At 39.4% G+C, this 15,760-nt stretch overlaps 1 protein-coding gene across 1 annotated transcript in view; it reads right to left on the bottom strand.

The window, feature by feature from the left end:
- GARNL3 (GTPase activating Rap/RanGAP domain like 3) overlaps positions 1 to 15,760 on the bottom strand; it is a 187,607-nt gene that overhangs the window by 11,949 nt on the left and 159,898 nt on the right. The window contains exons 23-25 of the mRNA XM_036750526.1: positions 13,724 to 13,831; positions 10,685 to 10,803; positions 8,492 to 8,627 (exon numbers count right to left, since the gene is read on the bottom strand). Coding sequence (XP_036606421.1) covers positions 8,492 to 8,627; positions 10,685 to 10,803; positions 13,724 to 13,831 — 363 coding nt within the window. The remainder of the gene's footprint in view (positions 1 to 8,491; positions 8,628 to 10,684; positions 10,804 to 13,723; positions 13,832 to 15,760) is intronic.

The following is a 15,760-nucleotide window of genomic DNA, read 5'->3' as shown; positions in this document are numbered from 1 at the left end:
CTCTAATCCAACTCCCATATTTTATATATGTGGAAACAGGTCCAGAGAGGCTAAGTATCTTGCCCAAAGATCACACAGCTATTAAGTATTGATGATGGGGTGGGAGAGGGGGGAAGAGAAGGGGAAGGCGAGGTAATTTGAACTCCAGAAGCCAGATCTTTTGACTTTGCCATACTGCTTCCAAATGTCAGCATGCCAACAGGATCATAGCCTAGGTCAACAACATGATCTTGCCACTGCCTGAAACTGTTCAGGAAAAACTAGGATCCCCAAATTTGGTTGCCTCAGATCACTTAATGGGAAGACATCAAGAGGATAATCAGGAATTGAAGTCAACAAAGAAGGTCAAACTTTGTAGATAAAAGAGGATCAACTAGGATCAATAGAATTCACACTCCCAGGTCATGAGAAGACTAGCTTGCGCAGGCATTTCCTGCTCAACAGTTGCTTTTAACCAAGCCTGCTCTCCCTTCTAGCACTGACACCCAAGTTTCTATGCTGCTGTGGTCACAGGGTGCATACTTGTCCTTTACCCTGGGGGGTCACAAGAGTGAGGCTGTGTGGGTTCTACTGGTGAAGGACTGGGATTCTGGACATGTTCCCAAGCCCAGTTTTTTGGCCTACAGACCTCCCAGTTGACTAAACAGTACACTTAAGTGTACTGTTAAGCATGTTTAAACGTGCTTCTGTTAGGAATCTTCTATGTCCTTAGCCACATATTCCTACTGACACTATTATTATTTTGTCAATTTTATGGATGTGGGGTGCTAGGAAATTATCTACCTCACATTTTTATGCAGATACACTTAGATTTCAATGGCAGTCTTTAAGGGGAAATAAAACAAGAAACATGCGGCTTGATGAGAGTGCATAGGAAGAATGGCAAATATGTTAGCAAGCCACTTTGGTCTTTGGTCTCTTCCTTTTTTTCCCCCCTCTTGCTTTCTTTCAAAGTAATTGCCTAGAAGTCTTATTCTGGTAGGGTAGGATCCCTTGTAAAACATTGTGCCTATGGTGACTATGCTGATTCTCCTGGTTCTAGTGATATCTTCATTCCTACTTGCTTTAGTACTTTGCTATAGCTTGAAGCCTGAGACTCCTCTTCTGTGTCACAGAGCTGGTCCAGTGAAAAAGTGGCTTACACTGGGCTACCAGCCATTCTGCAGACTGGAATATATAAACAGCTTACTTTTTTGGGGGGGGGGGGCAGCAATCAGGGTTAAGTGACTTGCCCAGGGTCACACAGGCCTAATTTAAACTCAGGTCCTCCTGACTCCAGGCCTGGTGTTCTATATACTGTACCACCTAGCTGCCCCACTTACTATATTTCCTAAACTAGCCAGGATTCTTTTAAATAGGAAACCTGACTAGTGAACAAAGGAAGTATGGTTTAATGAATTCTTCAACAAGTAGTTGAGAGCCTACATGCATCAAGTAATGTGGGGAGATACACAGCTATACCGAAGGAAACATAGATTCATAGAATCTGGAAACATAGATTCATAGAATCTTAACTTTTTTTTTTTGCAGGCAGGGCAGTTGGGGTTAAGTGACTTGCCCAAGGTCACACAGTTAGTAAGTGTGTCAAGTGTCTGAGGCCAGATTTGAACTCAGGTCCTCCTGACTGCAGGGCCGGTGCTCTACTCACTGCGCCCACTTAGCTGCCCCTCATAGAATCTTAACATTGGAAGTTACCTCTCCCTGTACAGGAATCCCTCAAAAGTGGTCAATTCCTTCTATTTAAGGGGATGGGGATCTCAAGGAAGCTTGTCAAATGTGTATACACCTCTGTTCATCAGGAAGTTTACCATATTGCACTGAAATCTGCTCTCCTGCATCTTATGAACAATTAGTCCTAAAACAAACCTAATCCTGCTTAGACACTAAAAACCTTTAAATACTTGAGGACAACTACCATGTTTCCCCAAAATTCTCTCCTTCAGGATAAACATCTCCAGTTCTTTTTTTTTTTGGAGGGGGGGAAGGCAGGGCAATTGGGGTTAAGTGACTTGCCCAAAGTCACACAGTAAGTGTGTCAAGTGTCTGAGGCTAGATTTGAACTCCAGTCCTCCTGACTCCAGGACCTGTATCTTTCAACTGAGGCTCACATGACTTGGTTTTGAGCTTCCTTATCATCCTGGCCAAGAAGAACAAATCCAATCAACTTCCCACACAATAATCCTTCAAATATTTGAAGAGAATTAGTATATCCCTTCTAAGTCTTCTTTCCTCCAGTCTAAACACCTTCAGAGATCCTCTAGGCCAGAGATTCTTAACCTTTTTCTCATGTCTTGGACCCTTTGGGCAGTCTGGGGGGTGGGGTCCCTTCTCAGAATAATGTTTTTAACACATAAGATAAATAATCATAATAATAGCTACCATTTATATAGTGCTTTATGTTTGCAAAATGCTCTACATGCTAATTCATTTGATCTTCACAACAACCCTGTGAGATAGAAGTTATTCTTATCCTCATTTTACAGGTGAGAAAACTAAGGCCGACAGAAGCTACCTGACTTGCCCAGGACAACATAGCTAGTTAATGGCTGATACTGGATTTAGTCTTTCTGATTCCAAGCCTACCACTCTATCCATTGTACTTTGTAGCTGCCCTGCTAAATAATGACATAATATTACAAAGGAAACCAATTATATTGAAACACACACACACACACACACACACACACACACACACACACCAAATTCACAAACCTTTTGTTAAGACCCCCTATGTTTAGTTGATTCTCACACGATGAATTCCTTCACCATCCTGGTTGCCTTCCATCTAGAGAACAACTAGAAATGGTACAGTATTTCACATGTGCTCCGATGTGGGCAGGACACAATAGTACTATTTGCTACCTCATTCTCATCATTATATTTATATATTAATACAGTCTGAAATCATGTTTGCCATTTTTGGGGGGGAGAGGGATTCCATAGCATCCCTGAGCTACTATACTAAGAAATATGCATGTAGTCCATTAAAATCGCCAAGTCTTTTTTCATATGAACTCTTGTCTACCAAGTCTAACCCATCCTATGCTTATACAATTGGTTTTTTGAATTCAAGTGCTATAGCTTACAATTTAGTTGGCAAAACAAGACTAAAACACATGAAACAAAAAATGATTAAGTGCTAAACTAAAACTTCAGTAGAAAGTCACAGAAAAGAGACATCATTGTTTAAAGTCATCAGAGAAGGTTTTGTTGAGGCATTGAGATGAACTTGGGAAGTGGACAATTGGTTAAGGTGATGATATTTGGGAATGGAATGTTTTTTTCTAGACCAAGGTTTAAAATATAAGAATGATAGGCTCCTGGCTAGAGATGAAACTAGAAAGAAGGAATTTGCCTAGGAGCAAATTTAAAGAAAAGAGGAGGAATAAATTGTCTATGATAGGCAACAAGTTAGACACCATAAAGAGAAATAGCAATTTTGAAAGAAGAATAGCAATAGAGACATGACAAAATCAAGAAAGAAGCCATCAGTAAAACCCATGGCCTCAGGTGTTTATATACAAATGCACAAAATATAGTCAACAAGCAAGATGACCTAGAGATCCTAAAACAAAGAAGCACATTTTCCTTCATAGGTATCACAGAGATATCATAAGATGAGACCTATAACTCAAATTTGGAGCTTGAAGGCTATAACTTCTGTAGAAGGAAAGGTACTATTGGTAGGAAAAGTAGCAGTGTATATGAAAAAGATGTATTCCTGAGAGGAAATCCAGAAATGAGAATGGTGGAGATCATTTATATGAAGAGCAACAGAAAGAGAAAGAAGCTATAGTGTTATCAGATTATGTCAAAGTCTACATGGATAGAAAGAAGGGATAAATGAGAAAACAGATCACAAACCTAGGACAGAGGCATCTTCTAGTAGTGATGGAAGACTTTAATTATTTGGACACCAACTGAGGCTCTCTTTGTCGAAGGCAGAACTAGTAATTTCTTGGTTTGTCTTAATTATAATTTCATTTCTTAAAAGGTAGAAAAACCAGCCAGAGAAATTAATATTCTGGAAATCCAGAGGAAACCAGGCATAGTCTGACATGCAACCTAAATTTTAGCAGTTGTTTAGTTGATTAGTCCTCTCTGACTCTTCATGACCATATTTGGAGTTTTCTTGGCAAATATACTGGAGTTTTTGCCATTTCCTTCTCCAGATCATTTTGCAAATGAGGAAATTAAAGCAAACAGGGTTTAGTGACTTGCCCAGGGTCACACAGCTAGATGAGTCTTCCTGACTCCAGGCCAGGCCCTCTATCCGCTATGCCACCTAGAGCTGGCCTAGACACATTGAGAACTTATAAACCAACCTAAATTTTAAGAAGTCAAATACAGAAAAATGGATTTAAATTCAGGAAAACAGGATGAATACACAAGCTCTGAATTTGTTAAGATTGGGAAAGAAAGGACAAGAAAAAAGGTCTTTTTAAAAATCTATCGGGGAAAAGAGGATTAAAGAAGAAATGGGGTCACTGCTTGCTATGGAGGGGAGTGTAACAGATGAAAGTGCTAATTTCTTGTTTTTCTTCTGTTATTTCTTTTTTTTTCCTGCCAAGAAGAAGGATCTTTGGCCTGGGAAGGACAGATCAAAAAATGACCAATGGGAAGTTGCTACTTAGGCTAAGCCAAAATTTGCCTCTCTATAACTTCAATTCATTGGTATATGTTGCCTTCTCTAGGGGCCAAGACTATAGGTTGAAGCCCCTTAGTAGTGGCAGACTGTTTCCTGTGTTAGGTTTATAGCAGCCTTTTTAGGGATTTTGTTGCCGTTGCCCTAAGATAAAAAAGAGCTAGGAGACGCTCTTATTGAAAAATTCCATACTCCCAGGCACTTTTTCCTATTCTCTGACATGAAACTGGTCAAAGGTGGGTTCCTTGTGTTGTTGTTGCTCCTGTGCCCAGAACAAAGAACTCTAGAGGGCCACTTATCAGGGATAACAGAAGGTGCCTCAGGTAGGAGTGGGATAGATCTACTACTTCTAAGGTTCCTTCCAACTCAAAGAGGATGTGATAGGATTCTATGACTTTAGAGTTCTATTCAGGTGGTCTAAGAATAGCTGGACATATCATACTATCAACTTGTACTGCGCTTCTAGTCTTTTCCATATGAATTTTTTTAGCTATGTCTCCTTGATTCTTTTCTTATATAGTTGATATTTTGAAGATAAGAATGAGACTGTACATTTCTCCTTATTAAGACTATCTAAAGCCAAAGCTAAAGTTTAGTGCCCGCCTGGCAGACATACTCAACAAAAATGTTTAGTTTTGGCTCCCACACCCTGAACATATGTTTTGAGACTCCAATGTTCAGAGACATACAATGCTGTTCTTCCAAAATGAAAATGACCTGAATTACTAAATCACCCATACCGTCTAGGACCAAAGGCACACGTTTTGTCAGGAATCCAAGTAAGGCCAGGGATAAAATCTGTGGCCCTACAAGGATCAAAACATGATGATACAGTTGGAAGAGTTACAACATGGCAGAATGGAAAGAGTGCTGGGTTCAAATTCCTGGCCTCCCATTTCTTACATGATTTTGAGCAAGCCATCTACCTTCTTGGCTTCAATTTCTTCATCTGAAATAAGGAAATGGGGGGTTGGGCCAGATGAACTCCAAGGCCCCTTTCAGTCCAACTTATGATTCTCTGACTTTTACTGTGAGACCATAGTCAGATTACTTTAACTTTTGAACTTCAATTTTCTTATCTGTAAAATGGAGATAATATCCACATTGTCTTAGAAGGGCTATTGTGAGCAAAACATTCTGCAATCCTTACAGGGATAGGTCAAATGTGAGTTTAATAACAGGTCCCAGCTTTTTATTTTTTTACACAATTGAAGGCGTTCTTAATATACAGCCACCACACTTACAGATATTTGTAGTACATAATGATAAAGCTCCATGAGATAGCTTTAACTCATTCCCTGTATAATTAATTTGCAGGCGGTTAAGAACACTGAAGATGGTAGGGAGAATATATGTGTATGTATGTGTGTGTATAAATATACACACACGTATATACATATTCACATATACACAAACACATACACACATACATACATGCCTATGCACACATTTAGAATGGAAAGATTCACTTTGACAGGCAGAGTTGATTATTTTAGAGCAGTTGTCTTGGGGGACTTCTCTGTTTTTCCATTTTTTTTCTACTCTGCTCCCATGCCCCAGCAATGGAGAAAGTGGACCACTTTTGTCCCAGCCAGTTGGATGGACTGACTTGGTCTTCATACCATCTTTCTTCCTTCCCTATCTCTCCCCCACTCCTCCTCCCCAAATATAGACAGTACCCTTCCCCAAGGCTCCTTTCTCAACAGCCCCTGGTACATCACCAATACTGGTGTCTCTGCCAAGCAGCTAACAGTCACCTCACCAAGAACTCCCATTTCATATAACTGAACCTGAACTTTAGACCAACCTGGCCTTATTCTGTGGTTCCTGACCATAAAAGAAAGGAGGTAGGAGTTAATAAGAATATTTTTTTCCAGGAGGTCAGTGGAAGAGAGTATTCCCTTACCCACATCTAGATGCTGTCCCTGACTAGATTCAACAACACATTAAAAAAGCATATATTTGTTTAGATATGATATGATCCCCATTCTCAATGATCTTACAGTGAAAGATGAGGATAGGACACACAAACCAAAGCCCAATAGGGTTAAGGGACTTGCTCTTGGTCACACAAAGGCTAGTATTTAATTTTCTGCTTTTAGATCCAATCCAGTGATATTTCCTCACTATAACATATATGGTTAAAAACATGGGATAGCAAAAAGGAAGGCATGGCTCTTTCTGGTTCTGTCTCCTCTGGGGTATATGCTTTTCTTCCCTTATATGCTGGTCACTGAATACTAGCATAATTTGATATTAGGTATTAAAGACTTAAAAAACTAGCTAGTTAGCAGAGTTGTTGGGAATAGCACCAAATAAGTTAGATGTGATAGAAAACACCTGGAGAGATGCCTCATTTATCCTATCTAGAGAAATGTTTTGGTTTGACTTTTATGGCTGTAAAATCAATATGGTTAGCAAAAACCGTAACACTCAGTTCATTTAATAATTGTTTGTCTGTAAAAGTAAGAAGGAAAATGACCACAATTAGCATCTTAGGATGCTTTTCAATTTTTAAATTCTTTTAAAATTTAGCTCAATCCCATGTACTTGAAAGCATTTATTTTATCACTGTTGAAGAGGGTCATCCATAGCGTGACATCCAAGTTTGACAAACTGGGGCAACAATTTATGTATCCTATCTACTATAAACTGCTCAGGAATGCAGCTGTTAGAGGAGGTTGAAACTCTGTGTCAATTCATGGGGTTTTTGCTGTTGTTATTTTAAAAGACCCAGAGACAATACAATCAGCCTATATTACCACTCATGATCTCTCCTTCCCCACTACACCCACGAACACATACCACCATGAGCATTGCAACCCCTCCCTGTTTCAGATATACTCCTCTGCTCTCCACTCTCATTTCAACTTCTCTGTGACATCTATTCATCTTTTCCCTTCAAATTCTGTTGTTGGTGTTTGCTGTAACCTCATTTCATAGGAATAAAAACTTTGCAGCCGGAGTAGGACAGGAATGATAGGGTGAACTGCCAGGGGTCCTATGATCCCTTACTGAAAGTTCTGTTCCATTTCACTCAGTATTTCCTAATCCTGGAAGGATTCAATGAATGATAGGGAAATATGGTTTCTTTACATGCAGCGATACATCCCCAGTAGATTTGAGTGAGGAGGGGGAGGGAGAACATCTTTCCCAGCTACTTATTACATTTTAGGATCACAAGACAGTAGAGAAAGGTAGAATGGGTGTAGTGAATAGACAGCCTGCCTTGGGGTCAGGAAGATCTGGGTTCAAGTCTTGCCACAAGCACTGTCAGTCAGTAAACATTTGTGCTGGGACCCGTGCTAAGCTCTAGGGATGCAAAAAGAGACAAAAGACAGTCCTTACCCTCAAGAAAGTGACTGTGTGACCTTGGGCAAGTCATTTAACCTCAGTGCTCTAGATAACTCTTTAAGACCATAAGAGGGGGAAAAAAGACCATAAGAGGCAAAATAGTCACTGACCTACAATAGTTGAGAGAATTTCTTTATCCTATATTGGTAAAATCTTCTCCCCCACCCAAATAGGGACAATAAGATATTAGAGCTGAAAGTGTTCATAGAGAACACTTTGTCTAAATCCCTCATTTTACAGATAAAGAAAATGAGGCCTGGACCAGTGAAATGATTTGTCCAAAGTCAAACAAATAGTGTGGCAGGGCAGGGATTTGAAACCGGATCTCCTTTCATGTTCAGAATTCTTGGAACTGTGGCTTTTTCCATTTCTAATCTGTAGTGACTTGGCCTGAGGAGCTTACGGCAGTGAGGAAAGTATCATATTTTTTAAAGGCTATCCATTTTTGTAAAATAGTTACAAGCTAGCATAATTGGAAAAACCGGACTTCACCTTCCCCCAGGGAAGAAGGAAACACTGGAGTCTCCCGGCCTGTGGGTGTCTGAGGAGAATTGTGGGCACTGGCATCCTTAGAACTGCTGCTGGACGCGCCGTTCACTGCTGCTGCGGCTTTGAAGTATATGTCTGACTGGAAAGAAAGAGCACAGGTTCATGGAGCTGTCTCACATTCCAGGGAGGCTCTCCTTTATTCCTCTCCCACATCTGTGTAACCTCATCTTTCTTGGCACTCCCGTTACCCTCTCTGTTCCAGCCAGGCTTGTTCCCTCACCATGGTCAAGTCAATTCAGCACACACTTCTTAAGAACCTACTATGTGCAAGGTTACGTGCTGGGCACCAGGGATAAAAAGAGGAGCTGACGATCTCCTAGCACTGTACACAAATGGCATAATTGGTAGAATGTGAGAGATGCAAAGGAAAGATCCAGGCACAATGGAGAATCTGAGGTGGTAAAGAGCAGCTTCCCCTGGGGTGGAGGAGAAGTTCAAGGAAGGCTTTTTGGAGGAAGAAGGACTTACAAAGAAGGATTTCAATAGGCTTTTTGTTCCCTTTTTTGGGCCTTAGTTTGTGTTGGTTTTTTTTTTCCAACCCAGAATAACGTCACCCAGCCTCTTCCCTACTAATCTATGTGGGACAGCTGCGTGGCACAGTCAATAAATCACAGGGCTTGGAGTCAAGAAGATCCAAATTCAAATTTTGCCTCAGACACTGACTAGCTGTGTGACCCTGGGAAAATCACTTAACATTTCCTAATCTCAATTTTCTCATCTGTAAAATTTAGGTTATAATTTTGTGGTGAGGACGAAATAAAATAACATGTACAGAGCTTTGTGAAACCTAAAGTGCTATATAAACGCTAGCTATTATTACTGTTGTTATCTGGGTATGTTTAAACCCTGGAAACTCAAATGACATCTTCACGCTATTTTCTTGATTGTCTCCACAACTCATGATAATAGTTTTTCAGACTGTATCTCGTTAGAACTTCTGTGTGACACCATCACATAATTACCTCTACCCTCTAGGTTTGTTGGTTTGTTTGTTTTTGCATGTGCTATAGCCACTATATAGAGGGCTGAAGGCTCCACAGAGGGAGTCTAGAATCTGGAGACAAGGTTAGGAAGAGTCATTATGATTGGGCTAACAAATATTCATATAAAGAGATGGTATCAACCATATGTAGAAACTGTCACAGGAAAAAACCTACTCTAAATGATGGCTTGAAAATTAGGGATAATTTACACATTTTATCAGGGATGTCCATATAAAATTTGGTCAATTTTAATGTAAAGCAGAACTGTATGTACTGTTGTGGGAACAGAAACTTATAATGACTGATAAAGAATATTGAAAAAGGAGAGTGAGGAATCTGAAAGTATTTTCCCTATTCTTCAGGAAGGTAAGTTCTCTGGTTCTTCATTGGCAGTGTTGCTTATTTAGATAGCCTGGTGAAGGGCAATTCTTTAAACTCAATGGAAATAGCTCTAAAAATTCCCAATTCCTTTGGCTCTAATTCTGTACTTGGGGTAGGTCCATACAGGAAATCAAATTACAGACTGGACATATTCTGTGAAGGTGATTGATACCCATTCTTGAGTCAGGTAAATAGCTCCCACTGTTGGCTAATAAGTTGGCATTATGGTTTACAAACCAGTATTGCTTGGTCAGAATAAGGAGATTCCCCAAAATCTCATCACCCAGGTGAACTGATAACATCATCAAGTTTCTAAAATACAAGGCTGTAAGACCAAGCGCTGGTCCATGAAAAATCTCCGAATGCAGTTATTCCACAAGGACAGTCTGGTTTGAATCCCATAGCTTGTTTTGATCAAACCATCTCAGTGCCAACATGTAACTGGATTTAGGGACTGTCTCTTCTATTTCTTTTTATCCCTTGGAACATCTAATACAGTGCTCTACCCGCTATGGGCATAGGGGTCAGCCACAGACTCCTGTTTTTTAAGTACCTAACCAACACACTTTATTATTTGAACTTTTTCCTCCTTTCTTAAATTTTAATACATGTGTTGAATTTAAATTCTTAAAAACTTGACTATAGGGGTATAATGATAAACATTTTATTCTAAGTGACTTAGTTCCTCTCCTTTTGTCTGGTAATTCATGTATGGAATATCAAAAGTACATTGCATTAAAGTCTTTTAGACAGAGGCCCCAGTTCTACTTACCCTTGAAGCCACAAGCTGAAGTTGAGGCACAACAGCTGTATGGACTAAGTTTCCATTCACCACTAAGCGGATCTCGATGGAATCAGTAGTAAAGGCCAGAATGTATGGAAAAGCACACACTGCAAGGTAGCAATAGGCATGAGTTACAAATACATTGGTTTCACTATGATGAAGAGTGATATCATTTCTACTGTGATTTCTGTCATAGATAAGGATTATTTATCCACCAGGAATACAGTTGTCTAGGTGGTGGCAAAAGAATTGTTTATCAGATGTAGAACAATTAAAATTCAACTCAACAAACATTTACAAAGTTTCAACTATGTGTCAGGGTGTATACTTCTTATGGGGCTACAGCGATAAAGAAGGACACAGTTAGATTATAATCTGACATATATAGATAAGTATGACACAGAAGAATGTGAGAGGGATAAAGGTGAGATACAGACAAAGGGGTCTAGGAAAATGTAAGTAGGAAAAAATGAGTTTCAGCTGGGAAGAGCAGACAGGACTTCATGGAGGAGGACATACTTGAGATGGGCTTTGAAGGAAGATAGGAATTTCAACAGATGGGGATGTGGTGGGAGTGTACTTCAAAAATGGGAGATGGCCTACATGAATGCCCATAGGATAGATACCGAACATCTTCAAGAGAAAAATGAACAGGAATCCTATTTCTTTTGCCTTCCCGCCTGTGCTCTTCATCATATTCCTTTCTGACTCTTGAGGGACTTTGTTCTCCTAAGTACTATCTCTAGCATCTTTAATTTCTTATTCTCTACTGACCTGGCCCCCCCCCCCCACTAAAATACTACAACTGTGTTGTACTGATGTGTGCCTAGCACTTGACCAAAATAAAATGATGCTGCCCTGGGCTAATTCTTTGTCTGAAGCAAATGATTGTTCATATGAACATGCCCTCCATTCTTTTCCCTTCTCCTCCATCCACCTTGGAACTCTCGCTATTAGCCTGATCAGGTAACATTTGCCACTGTAGATCCCTTTCTCTGTTCCCTCCTAGATTTCTGGCTTTGACCTCTGGATACTCACCAATGGCTCCCTTTTGTCTCTAAAGTTGAGCACTATGCTTAGACCACCATCCTTTTCCAAAGACTCCTTCACTTTTTCCTTGACTTAACTTCCTAAGCCAGTGGCACCTGCTGTGTCAGACATGCATGGGTCTTCCTTATCTTCAAATACTCAACACACTTTCTCTTAGCCATCCTGGCCCCTCTGGCCTACCTCTCCCTCCTTTAGTTGCCTGAATGGATTTCCATTCACGATCTCCCTTTCTTCATCATTCATTCACAGTGACGGCTTCCTTGAGGGTCACCTCTGACTCTACTCTTTCCCAACACTCTGAGCCTTTTCTCTGTTCTCATTTTTCGAGATGATTTTACAGCATTTAACACTGTTGACCACTTTTTCCTTCCTGAAATTTCCTCCTGGTTCTCCCCCTGTGCCTCTGAACACTCCTCTGTTCCCACTGCTTCTATCCTCTAATTATTCTTGGTCTCTTCTTTTATTTATGATCTCTCTCTCCCTCCCTCCCTTGAAAGAGTATTCATTTTTATGACTTTAGCTATCACTTCTCTGATGCCCAGCTTTTGTGCCATCTCTTGCCTGGGCTTCACTCTGCAAATGGCTTTAGAGTATTCTGCCTTTACTTCAAACTCACCACATCTGTACTAGAACTTATCTTTCCTCTTAAATGAACTCCCCTTCCATCCCAACAACAACATTCTGTCACTCAGGCTTGAAGATTTATAGCTGTTTTTAACTTCTTTTTCTCTTTCATCTCTTGTATCCAATTTGTCACCAATCATGCCAAATTCCCTATATAGCAGAGGTGTCAGCACACAGACCTGCACCTTCCAGAGTGCTGCTGAAACTAGCTCAATATATAATTGAAAAATATTTAACAAAATAAATAAAAATACAATAGAACATAGATAATGTTACTAAGTCAATATGTGGCTCACAAGGATCCTTACATCCTGTTTCTATCTAAGTTTGACGGCACTCCTTTATAGCATCTGTTGGATTCATCTCTTGTTCCAGTTTTAACCTTTGTCCCTTTCTCTTCAGTTTCAACTTTGTCCGTAATAGTTTGTTCTGATGTTTTAATATAGAGCTCTATTTTTGTGAGACAAAATTCAGTAGAAAATTCATAGTTCTTATATGGATCTTTAACTGAAATATAAGTCTTGCTGTGGATCACCTATGGGCATAGTACTCTAATTTCAGAAATTCTGGAAAACCTAGATCTAAAGTGATGAGAGGAAATATCCAACTTCACTTAGGATGAAGACCCAATGCCTTTGTCTAGCACTTAAGGTTTAAGGTTCTGTACAATATCTACCCCTTCTATCCTGGAGCCATACCAGGCTAGTCACTGTCCCCCAGACATGTCCCGTGCTTTCCTGCCTCTGTGCCTTTGCTAACGCTGTTCTCTCTCATTGGAATGGCCTTCTCCCTCTGCTTGTTGAATTACTATCCACTGTTTACAGCCCAGTTCAAATGTCCCTTCTGCTGAAGCCATCCCTGAGCCCCCATCACCCCGCTCTTACCTTTATGAATTTGTACTATAATATTTGTCACATCCCCACTAGACTGTAAATACCATGAAGGCAGATACTACACTTTCTAACTGTATTTCCTCCAGTGTTTAATAGTGTTCTGCAAACAACAGGCACTTAATAAGTCACAGAATTTTGGAGCTGAAAGGACCTCTAGTCCAACCTCCTGGTTTTACTGAGTAGCAAGGTTAAATAGCTTGAATGATTAACAAGTGAGGAAAATTCCTTAAAATGTAGACACTAAATGCTATGGCAACTAGGAAGAACTAAGGCCAAAGGAAAGAGAGGACTAAAAGATGAGAAGGCCTGTAGGACAGGCTCCATTGAAAGAATTCCTGATTTCCCTTCTCATCCTTTTTGGGAGTCATATAATCACTAAACCAATAAGTGAGTTCGTATATGATGTTAAGACATTTAGAAATGCTCCAAAGAGCTCACTGTGATGCAGTTTTTTTCTTACCAACAGCATAAGGAACCTGGTTCCAACTAAAGTGGAAATCTGATGCTGAGGGTTGGATCAAAGGAGAGCCACCATTAAAAGGACACACCTTTTTATAATTGCAGCTATCTGTAACAGAAGAAAAAAATGCTTATTTTTACAAAGGCAACATTATGACCAGCGGCATCAAATAAAATTGCAAACTTTACAACCTTTCGTAACGGGCCCATCATGGCCCATTTCTTGAAATTCCCTAGATAAAGCTGACACAAGCAATAGTGAAACCATAAGGTCCCAAAGACTTAGGAAGACCGTTCAGAAGAAATGTGCCCTAGATAGAAAATATCATTATAGTTCTTTTATGAGGAAGAGGTGCCCACTTGGAAAAAAGGCAGAAGAATCCTGTTTAAATGTGTTCATGTTATCTCCTATGCTTTTAAAATCCTGCCATGGTAAGATGGAAACCAGCATATTATTGTACATTAAAAAGTAGAACTTTATAATTTTTCTTAATAAAATTAGAATATGCTTTCATTTTTTTGAGTAGGGGGTGGGGATGGCTTTTGGGTATGGTACTTGGGGACATCTCTTTACCAGAGGGCTGGCCACTAAGAAATGCAATTTTTTGGTCGTTGCATCTTGAGAAAGACTGCCTAGGAATGTGGAGTATGGAGGGGTTACAATTGATATTATTGGGAATGTCCATGCCAACAAAATCACAAATCTCTTGAACTGGTGAAATACTTGGGGACACAAGCAGTTTATTAACAGCTTCAATTTTAGCTCCAATTAACAAGCATATATCTTTTTGACTATGCCACATTCATATGGCCAAATGACTCACATTGCATCTCAACCACGCAAAGAGCCTTGTTTATTCTTTAATTTGAAATGGGTAATACAGTGGGTTTCCTATGATTCTTTTTAAAAAATCTCTATTTTGTGAGGTTGACTAAAGAAATGAAAAAATATTTTCTTGAAGATCTGAACTGCTAACATTTGACTTCCAAAGCAAGCAACATTGCTCATCACAGGTAGCTAGTTACTGTATGTAGTAGCTGATATGTTCCCTAACTTGTATGCAGTGGCCTTGGGTCACAAGCAGCTGTATTTTGTTCAGTTGTGTTTAAATCACTAAACAGGAAAATTACATTTTCTATAAAAACTTTGAAAATTGTCTAATATACTCTTAATACATATTCTTCACAGCTTGAAGCAGCTGTGCTTCTATTTAAAAAAGTACAATGTAGTAATGCCATATTTCTCTAGCATCATCTAGAAATTAATTATTTCATGTGACTTTATTTGCTGAACGTTAACTCTTTAAAGACTCAAATTAAAAATAATTGTAGTGATTTAAGTAGCAAACATTCTAAACTGTATTATGTACTTTCTCCTGTTAGGATAAATAACCCTCCCCCCCAAAAAAACCTTCAAAGACTCATGACTTCACTGTGGACAGTACCTCTTTCATTAACATAGATTAAAACTCCTTTATACCTTAGGAGATGATCTTTCTGAGTTTCTGTGGGCAGAAAAAATTCATCCTGTTGATGTGGAAACGTATGTATATCTCTACTATTATAGCTGATGTTCATGATGACACTGAGTCATCAAAAAAAGGTTGTTATTCCCAGTATTTATACATATAAATATATATATATATAGTATATATATATATACATATGTATGCATACATACACACATCCACACAAAGTTTTCCTTCTTCAAAATGTTCCTTTGACATTTTGCTTTTGCATCCTTTGTCTCTTTTCCCAAAAGGTGGAATGAAGGGTATACAATTGTGACCTCCTGTAATACCAATGATTGCATCAAAGGCCTTCTGCCAAAGGGTTCTCTCACCCTCCAGCAAGTGGTTATCTGACTTCTTTTCATGGTAATCAGAGTGTTTTGGCTTATCAGCAGTATCTGAAGTATTTCAATTACTTGTATATTACTGATAAGTCCACCTGATCTTTAGCTTGTACTCACACTTTGATCCTACTGGTGGTTTTTTTTTTTTTGATGGAATGTGAGAGTAAAGACAAAGATGTTCTT

Source organism: Trichosurus vulpecula, chromosome 3, assembly GCF_011100635.1.
Source record: "Trichosurus vulpecula isolate mTriVul1 chromosome 3, mTriVul1.pri, whole genome shotgun sequence".
Lineage (NCBI taxonomy): Eukaryota > Metazoa > Chordata > Mammalia > Diprotodontia > Phalangeridae > Trichosurus > Trichosurus vulpecula.
This window is presented reverse-complemented; position numbering and strand designations above follow the sequence as displayed.